Here is an 11530-nt window from a genome sequence, read left to right on the forward strand (position 1 = left end):
AAATGAAAATATAGTAATACTCACAATGTTGGTCACAGTCGACACGGGCAAACACCACCTGCTTGGTATTAGGGAACTCCTCCCTCACTATGTTAGATGCCTCCTCGAAAATTGGATGGAGCATCTGACTGAACCTGCACCTGTAAGGGGTGAGGTCAAAGGATTTTGATAATTTGTAAGTAAATTAAATAGATTTGCAGTATTTGACTATATCGTAAAATGATTTTTGCCTTGTAACAGTTCCATTATCCCTCCATTAATTAGACCAGCATAGAAATATGAGATTAAAACAGATGCACTATGTAAAAATCTTTAAAAAATAAACCAACCTAATCTCTACTGCGGATGACAGCAATCTAATTATACTTATTGCGGTGGCATTCACAAGAAAACATCTGCATCATGAGCGAAATTAAATTTAAACATCCTTCACATAATATATACAGAGATCCAGTGACTGTGGGAGAAAAACAACACACTTACCAGTCTGCATAAAAATTCACTAATGCCACCCCAGCATTATCTGCAAGGAAACACACACACAAACAAGAAATTAATGGAAGCCTCTATACATTACTAAAAATACTTGTGAATATGCGTTTTGCTAGCTAAAATTAATTAATTAGGGTAATCAATCTTTTAAACCCCTCAGTTTTCTGTTACTGAAGGAAAAATACAAAACAAGAAAGCAATTACAGACCGACACAAATTTATGACCAGTGACTCATGGCTATTTACATTTATTGATAATACCACCTCGTGTTGAAATGTCATTAAATGTTTATTTGGTGAAAAGGTAAGCCAAGGGCCAATGGTCTGCAATAATGTGGAAACAATTTCAAGAAAACAGTGTGGAACAAATTAATAACTTTCTTTTCAGGTTTTGTAAAGATTTTAGTGACCAAATCTGTTGAACATTGGATGAGTTTGTGGTGAGCAATGTGAGAAGGCAGCAGCGGGTGTGGCCAATATGAAGATATTCTTTGGAAGGAATCCAGAAAAACAAAACTTTGCCTTTCCAACTCACAGCTCAGGAGTCATAAAATATATAAGGTTTAATCGTGCTATTCACATTAACAACTAATTGCGTAATGGCCACGTTCTTCCTTGGCCACAACATTTTCCTGAAGTCTATTGAGTCATTTTTGTGATATCCGGCTAACAAAGACATGAAAACAGTCTGACAAAGTGGACTGAAAACACAAGGTCCTTAGAAAGATGGAAAAATGAATATCTCTTAAAGACGCTGAGAGAAAATAGAGAACAACAAAGATCTGAATAGTAGAGTTAATAAGTATTAAAGTGATAATTTGACATTCCAGGAAATATGATTATTTGCTTCCTTGTCAATAATCAGGCAAGAAAGAAATGAAATAAAGTAAAGTCTTTATGCCAAGCTAAACCAACCAGCCGTTGGCTGTATATCTTCATATTGAATAAACACACAAGAGAGCTTCTCATCTAACTCTTAGCAAGAAAGCAAATCTATTTCCCAAAATGTCGAACTTTTCTTTTGAGAAACCTTTGAAGACTAAAGTGTGACGCCTTACTTAGCACGTCATCAATGTTGCCTGAGTCCAGACTGGTGATTTCTGCTTGTCCTGGAGTAGAGAGGCCCATCACCTACAGACACACAGAGGAAGAAATACATCAGCAAATAAAACACAAACACATACACAAGACAACTATGTGGGGGATCGGGAAAAAAGATTCTTAAGATGGTTGACTAAGATTAAAAAATGCCTTTATTGATCCACAAAGGGGAAATTCAAGACTAAAAAGAGCCACTGAGCCTGTCAGCACACTGTTGACTGAACACAAGCTGTCACAGTGGAAAGTACAGCCCATACTTAACCTGACTCAGCACACGTAACACACTATGGTGCTGCTTCATGCAACAATGCAGAATATAGTGAAAGCTATATTTTTTAAACCTTTTATATTTCTAACTGCATAAATAATAATAATCACGTTTGCAATGAAGAGTGGGTGAGCAGAGCAGCCAAGGCGTCCTTTTAATCAGTAACCTCTGCAATCCCTCCTGTGGGACGCCCAGTGTGACACCTGAGAGGTGTAATCTGCTCCAGGCTCGTCTCCCGGTCAGTTGTTTCTACTACTAAATATACAGTACACAATGTTACCTTTGGCCCGTCTATGCATGCAAAGCAACATGCAAATTATGCTCTCATGATTTTCTGCAGAATCCAGTTTTTTCTTGTAACCTGGTGTCTTGTGTGCAAGTAAATGTGGACATGGACACAACGGCGCGCTTTCCAAAAATAGCACATGAGCAAATAAACTCCTGGTAAACGTTTATGGTAATGATCTGGATGTTAAAATAGAAAGAATGTGTGTATCGTACATCTTAATCAGATAAAATGTTTCCTGTTTTTTTTTTTAGAATATGCTTAGCTCTCTCTTTTAATAAAGTTTCCAAACACACAGTATTTTTAACTTTGCAAGGTGTCGAAACAACTTGAAACAGTGAAGCAGCATCCACTTCTCCCTGTGCGCTGAGTCTACGTATTCACAAAAAGGTGACATTTATAAATGAATCAACACTGATTATGAGCTCCACCTCGATCATTCAACTCTACAAACCAGAGAGAGAGTGAGATTAAGGTGTCATTTTCTGTAATACAGTTACGATATGGTAATAAACCAAAATAATATTGCGGTTATTTTGACAGCTTTTATGATTACGATAAGATTCACAATTAGTGGGAATTGTTGCACCAAATTTTTTCCTTTTCACTGAAAAAAATCCATTAATCAAATGATGTGACATTTTTGTTGGTCTGTACCAAGCAAGTATGTTTTCTTACAGCTGGAGAACAGGATTTATCAGCCAGTGCTTCATTATAATACTGTTCTGTCACACATTTACAAAAAGCTGCAGCTTCTGCAATTTGGAAATTGCACTTGGCCATACGGCCGTTCTGATAATATTTAAATTAATCTTGCAGCTCTATTCTGTGCTTGTGTATATTGTTTTAGTTCCTTTTTTCATCGAACATACCAAAGATTATGGGATTACAAATAAATTGCAAGTTGCACCAAGAGATACAACAACTCCACATCATGTAATCAAAAATCACTGAATGCACATTTAATCATTGTGTGAGCCTAAATCCACAAAATGACCTCTATGGTAAGAGTAAACAAGTAGACTACTGCTGCTCTCATCATAGTAAAAAAAAAAATCTACATCATCAAATATATCTAATATAACATGGAAAGTAGTATTTTATGTGAGGAAACTAAAGTCTTTTTTCTTCCGTGCATCTTCCTGGTACCACACAAAAAAGAATAAGGTTGTAATTAAAACGGATAAAGTTGGGATTTCTGAATTCCAGCTCTGATGATGTTCGCTGTATAACCGAATCCTGTATGAAAGAGAAGATTTAAGGGCTGAAACGACGTCCACTGGGGGAAACGGGGGAAAGAACACAAATGTCGGAGAGACGCTGACTGTCAACTGAGAAACACAGTAGCAGATAAAATGTAGCCTGAATCAACTCTTTCCTTAAAGGGCTTGTTTTTAAAAAATGCAGACTAAAGAACATTATAAAACTTTAACAAAATGACTTCAGTACGGTTTCAACTGGCAGCCACCACCTCTCTAACGTTACATCGCTGCACTATCTGTTGTGATCTGTGTTGACTCAAGCTCCTCCTCAAACAGGATATGTGACATTCACCCTCCTGTTAGTAACACAAATATCACTACAGACTCTAGGAAAGAACGCAACAGCAACTCACTATTATTTCTATTATTAAGTCTTTGCAATGTCTCAGAGACAAAGAGGATGTCTTGAAGCTTCTTCTTTTATCTAAATAATACTCCAAAACCAAACGCATTTCTACGTACAAAGACATGTAACAAAGACAGGCAGCAGATCCTCAAATTTAAGAAGCTGGGTCCAGTGAATGATGAGTATCTATGCATGAAAAAATCACTTAAACAATCACATTTATTATAAAAACACTCAATAGACTTTTCAGCTCTGTAAAAAATACTTCCTGACTCTCTTTCAAACTTCAAGTCACTTTACCACACACAATGAGCTGCAGACTGATATGAAATGCCACCGTCGCTGTGGTTAGACCAGTGAACAAAGTGCCCTGCAGCTCTCAGAGGACATTTAAGTTTTAAGTTTTCATTTCAGGCCCAAACAAGAAGCAGAACTGTCTTCTTCCGGGTTTCTCAGCCAATGAGAATGAGCCACAACAGAGGAATTCACCAACCGGCGAGCATCCTTCAGAAACACGAAGAGTCCGACAATTAACGCCTGAATCCGCACAATAACGCACATAAAGCGGAATCAAACACAGCACACCGACACACGACGCTTAAACTAACCGTGTCAGCGTTCAACAACCCTCCCACTGCTGTCAGTGTGTGTTAGCACCTACTGCTAGCTGGGTGCTTCACCTCAACAAAGTTACCACGAGTCCAACTTCAGCTCGTTTTTGTAGTGTTTAAATAAACAGCACGTTATGTGAGCAACACCCGGGTTATATACAATATAAAAACGGCGAGTGTTTAGTTACAGCACCGCAGCTAGCGTTACTCAACACTACCGGCCAGGCTGACATTGCAGCTGGATAACTTGATTAGTTATGAGTCGTTTGGGTGAAACTCGGTCAAAAGGCCTTCCCCAAATGAACCTGCTCAATAACTGCACACCCAGTAGCGAGTGAGCCGGCTCGCTGGTCCACCACAGCCACTTTAAAAGCCACGTCTCCTGCCAGCAGCTAGCCAGCAGCTAGCTCCCGGCGGCAGGCTAACTAACGTTACTTAGCTACCGTTAGCTCGCGCGTGCAGCTGACCGTTGGCGCGGATTCAAACGGGCGGAAACACAAACGCTTACCAGCAGAACAACTGTGACGAAGCGGATATCGAGGGAGGGAGATATTGCTAAGAGTTTCATTGTACAGTATAGTTATTGGAGGTGGTGGTGTTGAGTCTTCCCAGTCTGTCTCGACGCCGCTCTTCGTGCTGCAGCAGGAAACCGACGGCGAACCAATCTCACGGTGGCCACGGAAACGGGTGACACTTCCTGGTGCTCGCGTGGCTTTCTGGGTAATGTAGTTTTTGGAGTGGGCAAACGGCTGAGCTGTGTGACGCGGGGGAACTCTAATGATGGCGTCCCGTTGCTTTACAACGGTAACGGGAGTTGTAGTGTTTGGTCGCCGAGACGGTGGCGATTCAACGGGACTGCTTGGAAGAAAACTTTCCTGAGATTTTCATCTGAAAGAAAAGGAACTCCAACGGTAAATATAACACACCTAGGAAGGAGGAGTACAAAGAGCACTTTATTAAAATGTAATATCAGTAACGCTACACTCGGTTTATCCACTGTCACACGTTGTTCTCTGTACTTTCTTCAGTGCGTTTATGAATAACTGATTTCTCCTGAACAGGGGGGAGTTGCATCATTATGGCTCACTTTTTGTAATACCCTATTCGGCCCATTTTCACCATCTACCAATGCGTTTTGTTAGTAAAATAACACACTTTGTAGCACAAAACTCGTTGACTTTGAAAAACTTTTGGTGCTCTGGTGCACAACTCTGCAAAGTCTCTGCAAAACGTTCTCCCAAACATCCAACAAAATGATGTGTTTAGCTGCCGCTCAATCAAACACAAGGCCCGCAACTCCAAACCAGACTACTGCTTCAACAAGATAGTTGCACTTCGTCAGATTAGATGAGAACACTGTTTAACACAAATAATATGTCCCTCTGAGGCATCCTCCCCTCTCTGCCTGTAATCAGTACAGTGGCAGTGTTATGCTGGCAGTACTTTGTGTGAACAGGTGGGCTGGTCTCAGTATGTGAGAGATCCTCTTTCTCTGGCCCTGCAGGAGCCAGGATCAGGGCAGGTAGGGGACCTGGACGTGCATCCACACCCATGAAGGATGCACTGAACTGAGAAACATCTGCTGAAGTGTCCCCCCTCAACGCAGATATGGTAAGAATCCAACACACAGGGAGCAGCTTTCCCGATTTAATTTAGGTTTATAAAACCCAGCAGAGTTTTATTTTCTGTAGTTATCTGTAGGTTACTTAGGTATCTCCTCTGTACTACCGGTTTGAATGCTCCCCCCAGAGTCAAGACCATTGAGACTATGTGTAACAAACCTAATTGTGTGCTGTAACAGCCTAATTGTTAAGGAGATTAAGGTGGTATGTTGAATTGAATCCCAGCATTAATATTTTATGGGCTAAAGCTGTCCATAGGGGGTTCACAGTGTGTGAGCAACTCACAGATGGAGTCAGAGGAAGATTTCTCTCTCCTCCTGTCTGAATATCAGTGGTGGAGAGAAAGAGGAGCAGAAGGTCCTTCTTAAGTTGTTAATGCAAGAAAATAAGTCAAATAAACATCACGGTATCCAGAAAAACTTCATCCTGTATTGATATATATATCACTGTATCTGCTGAGGTATGGAAGAATCACTTGTTGGGGTTGTATACTGTGTTTATTATTATTATACTGAATTTTATCTTCAATTGTATTTCTAATTTAGACAACAAACTTGTACACACAACTCAAAAAACAAATAAAAAAAACCCAGTGCAATTATAACGATGATGACATGTAAATATATTTTGTATAATAATATATATACAGTACATGTTAATACATGTCACTAAAACAATTATAGTTCATACTATATAAGGATATATTCACACTGCAAAAGTGGCCCAAATCTGATTTTTTTGGCTCATATGTGAATCAGACTGGAGGTTTTACACATGTAATCCGATCTTTTCAATTCTTTGTGTGGTCCAAATCAGATACTGGTATCATGTGTCATGTGACTTTTACGTCACTCTAGATCTACATTTGTCATGTGGGTCGGATCAGGACCATGACCTGTTTAAAATCTGATATGGGCCACATTTTAAAAAATCATGTGAACAGCCAAAAACAAGAAGAATCAGATCTGAGCAATAAATCAAAAGGCTTGCAGTGTGAATATAGTTCAAATTGGGTCATTTAGATAGAAACAGAGACAGGAAACTGAAACACTTCTTGCATGAAGGCGTGTAACATCAAATGAATTAAGTCCTGTAATTACGATGTATCATACTAAGTTATTGTTAAAAAAAAAATGTTTGGTGAAAACTCTGACGTATGAGTGAAGCTGGGCTGCAAATTTATATTTTTATTAATGATAAATGCAGCCTATCAGGGTGTTTTTGATCAAGTGATTGTTTATTCTTTAAAAAATCTATAAAAATAACAATAAATGCCTTTTTACAACTTACCAGTGCCAAATAGAAGGTCTTTAAATTGACTGAATCGTCTTAACAGTCAAAATCCACATAGGTGTTTAATTTACAGTGATACATTGGAGAAGCCTTAACAAACATTTATTGACACACTGATTAAAAACAACACATTTTTTCTTTGTAGACAAATTGAGGCATACTCATGTCTTCTTTTAGTGCTCCTGTCAAATCCTGTTGTTACATGTCAGAAGGAAATTAGAAACTTTGGCTTTGTTAGGCCTTTGTTTGGTCTTGTACAAAGCTGACGATAAAGCTAAGTATGAGCTCCCATGTAGGTCCATAACCATACATACATGGAAGATGTAATGCACAGTGTCCTATCATACTACATGCAGCACACCAACATACCGCTCTCCCTGCACTCTGTTTTCATCTGTCCATCCCATTTTGCCTTCTCCTCCCTTTTCTGTTTTCTCCATCTTCTTCCATTTCGCATTGCTCCCATTGATTTTTTTGTTTGTTTTTCCAGCTGATTATGGCCGGTGGGCACATTGCTCTCTGCACTTTAATTGGACATTTAATTAGATCACAGTTTTAGTCCAATTAGACTCAGAGGTGTTGGGAAAGGGATACGGAGGGGAGAAGAGGAAAAAGTCCCCAAGCTGGTCTCTGTCTCTCTCTCCCCCCCCCTCGCTCTCTCCCCATCCTCTTCTCACTCTTTTTCTTCGTCTGTCTTTTTCCGTCCGCCTTGCTGTCTCTTCCCTCGCCTCCCTCCTGAGGGCGGCTCATTAGCGATATAATGGGATGACACAAAACACACAGCTCCCCTAACTCTCTGAGTATCTCAAGCAGTGCCTGAAACACACACGCAAGGTGACAGAGACTGTATCAGTCCACTGTTGCCATTTTTCAGGGTGTTACTTTCTAAAAACTCCTCCTCCTGTTTGGTACTAAAGCTACGAAGGGGTACGCAAGTGTGTTTTGAGACCGAGCATGGGTGTTATTAGTGCCTCTGATTAATCTCCAGCAGCGCCTGACAGTCTGCCGGTCACAGTAGCATCGACTGGCCCACACACACACACACACACACACACACACATTAACAACGTGCTGGGCAGAACCCTATCGACTCAGTGGAGTGCTCCAGTATGATATCACTACACCTAATGAGAATAAGATAAGCCTCATTACCAGCAGCGCTTGCTTACATGCCAGTCAAATGCAGGGCTATTCTGCACCAGTTTTAGCTCCCCCATGGTTCCGCCCTCTTCCACCTTTTGTTGTCATAGTCCTCACACGGAGCTTAGACTCAGAGCATAAACAACACTGGGCCCCAGTGGGCGAAGACACATGGGCAAATGTAAACACACACAAACACACACCCATATGTATGCGCATATGCACACACTTGCGCTCAGGTGTAAGTCCTCGGAGGACACAAGTCAATCTCTGTGTCCCTCGAGCAGTCACACACACCACCCTCCCTTTCTGACTCCCTCCTACCCTCCACCCTCAGGAGAAAGATAGAGAACCAGCCTCCTCTGTGTCCCATACTCTATACACACACACACACACACACACACACACTTATATGTGCTACACTTCATATCTGCACCAGTGATGTGTCTCTCCATATGCATATATATGTGTGCACATGTATAGATGGTGTGTGCGAACGACAGGCAGGGGTGTTTTAGCCACAGGCGTCACTACCTGACCCCCGTGGCTGTGAGATTGACAGCTGTGGTCCCGCCTAATTGCATTACTCTCCCAGGTGATTGGCTCACACCCTGGGGGCTCATTTGTCAGGATTCATTGTGGTAATGATGTAAATTAGCAGATCTGTGTGTCACTCAGCCTTCTCCCCTTCTGCTGATTGGCCCCGCTGTGCCCCAGGGCTCGGCCCCCAGCTGAGGGAGCCAGCTCATTGGTCCTTGGGGAACCAGGAAGTCCCCCAGAAATAGGGCTTTACAGATTGGGCATCCCTGTGGGTTGATATTATCCTTCCTCCCACCTCTTTACCTGTCAGTCAAAACCCAGGGACTGATCCCCGCAGCCTCTATCTCCTATTTGAGACGTAGATACACGCGCGCACTCACAGACACACACAGTGAAACATGTAGGTGGTACAAGCACCTGTAATAGCCTCATGTTGGCAAAGAGCCTAAACACACTTTACCAGTATAAACTGTATAAAGTTACACAAAAAGTGTGTGTGTGTGTTTAAGTGTGTGCACCTGTCTAGAATTGAAATAAAGGCCACAGGCTCAGGCTCTGTTCCCCACTGCTTACCCAGCATGCCCTAGCCATGTCCTGTATCAAAAGCAGACGCCTTCACAGTGACAGACAGCTAGAGAAACATATAGACAAACACACTGTACACAAACATGCACACACACACTTTGACTCCCTGGTTTCTTTGCCTGTCTGTCTCAATAGTATCAATTGAAGTTTTAGTTACACTATGCGTCCAGTGTGTGTGTGTGTGTGTGTGTGCGTGCGTGCGTGCGTGTGAGGAGGCAGCAGTGTGTATGTGCGCAGCACTCCTGTAGTGTCGCTGAAAGGTTTTGTGGGAGTGTGTGGATTCTTTGTTAAACTCACTTCAGTTATATGAGGCCAAATATGAATAAAGACTAAATAATGTCAGCATCAGCATGAATCAATACTTATACAGATGCACAATCACTTGGTCTGGACCTCAGCCCATGATCAATAGTTTACTCTGAGTTATTGTCTTCATATTAACAAGTGGTGTGCTCCCCCAGAGGAACACGTATGAATGGCTAAATGAAACCACTCCAAACCTCTCAACAGGACCTGGTGTTGTTTTTACACCCTCCTTTGTTTGATTTCAGACACGGCACCGCAAAAGCCTTTTTAGCCAAATTTGGATGCACTGTAGGTGTTTCCAAAACACTCAGATCCTCATGAAACTCTAATTGCCTGCTCTTGGCGATATGAATGTCCCTCACATAGATTCAAATATCGACTTGTGTCCCTCTTGTCAGTGTTTGGCCAAATTATGATTTTTTCCCCTGCATCTAAGATTATTCATAAATCAATTCATATTTTTATTGTGGCAGCTGGGGCCTTTTATATTGACTCCTAAAAAGCAGAAAAAGATCACAGTAAGTCAACAAAAGTAAAGCAAAAGTTTGGAATAAGCTCTTGATTGAAGGACAGTGAATATCAGATCTCATTTAATCGTCTGTGGGGGAGGATTTTAACATCAAAATGATGATTCTACTCTGAAAGTGCGTCTATGGCATCTCTGCTATTTCTGCACATGTTAGATATTAGTATTTGCAGACTGTGTGTGTGTATGTGCGCATGCACGTGCATTACTGACTGAGTAATCATTGTAAATTAGAGATGTTTAGAGATGTTTGTGGTTGATTTTGGTAAAGCTCCTGTAAAAACTCTCTCTCACGGAAAATCACTTCCCATGACGTGGCACATGTGCCAAACACACACACACCGACGCTCACACACACCTTTAAGTGCCGCAACTAACATCTCTCCCTCCCATCCTTCTTTACGCACTCTTACCTACTTTGCAGTAAATGTATTAACTAACCTGTATTAAGTCTCCGCCACTACTTGGCAGAGCGTGAGAAAGCAGTGAGCATGATGGGTAATTGCCATGCTGCACGCAGTGTCTACAGGAGCACACTTTATGAGGTGACGGCGGGGAGGGAAAGGGGGATGAGAAGGAAGGATGGAGGACACCGTAGTATTCCCTCCTCCCTTCAGATCGTTCAGATTTCTCTCAAGAGTTTAAAAGTTTAAAAAGACTGGCTGAAGTAATCAGCCTATACTAAATCAATATTACCTATCAGTTATATAGTATAAAACCCTTTTTACACGGTAAGTTTCAGAAGTAGTGAATCAGGTCTATGTGCGAGCGTTAATAAAAATGTCTTGTAGAAATCTCAGATTGTGGCATGAGTTTGTGCCTCCAGCATTTATGTGTTTAGGGGCAATAATTGATTTCTGTGTTGTGCCCCGCAGGGCTTGTCCCACATCTCTAAACCCCCACACACACATGCACGCACGCACACACACACAGCAAGGCGTGCTGCAGTATTAATGAGACATGAATAAGACATGAAGAGAGACCCCCCTCTTACACGCTCACACAGGGTCTCCCCCTCCCCAGCTGCTTCCTGTCTGCAGATTACCCAGCTTTCACTGGGCTCTGGTTAAGTGGGGCCAGGAAGAGATTTAGCCCCCTCAGCAGGAGCAGACACACACATTCACACATACAGACGTGCACACACACACACAC

General features: G+C 41.6%; 2 protein-coding genes across 2 annotated transcripts in view; one reads left to right on the top strand and one right to left on the bottom strand.

Annotated features, from left to right (window-relative positions):
- The window catches only part of erp44 (endoplasmic reticulum protein 44), an 11764-nt gene extending 6830 nt beyond the window's left edge, over window positions 1-4934 (bottom strand). The window contains exons 1-4 of the mRNA XM_035673183.1: window positions 4875-4934; window positions 1551-1623; window positions 484-523; window positions 25-140 (exon numbers count right to left, since the gene is read on the bottom strand). Of these exons, the coding sequence (XP_035529076.1) occupies window positions 25-140; window positions 484-523; window positions 1551-1623; window positions 4875-4934 (289 nt within the window). The remainder of the gene's footprint in view (window positions 1-24; window positions 141-483; window positions 524-1550; window positions 1624-4874) is intronic.
- Window positions 4935-5097: 163 nt separating this feature from the next.
- Window positions 5098-11530, top strand: part of invs (inversin) — a gene marked incomplete in the record, with an annotated part of 20800 nt that continues 14367 nt past the window's right edge. Inside the window, 2 exon segments of the mRNA XM_035673180.1 lie at window positions 5098-5277; window positions 5871-5977. Coding sequence (XP_035529073.1) covers window positions 5975-5977 — 3 coding nt within the window.

This window comes from Morone saxatilis, unplaced genomic scaffold (assembly GCF_004916995.1).
Source record: "Morone saxatilis isolate NCDOM2014 unplaced genomic scaffold, NCSU_SB_2.0 Contig24, whole genome shotgun sequence".
NCBI lineage: Eukaryota > Metazoa > Chordata > Actinopteri > Moronidae > Morone > Morone saxatilis.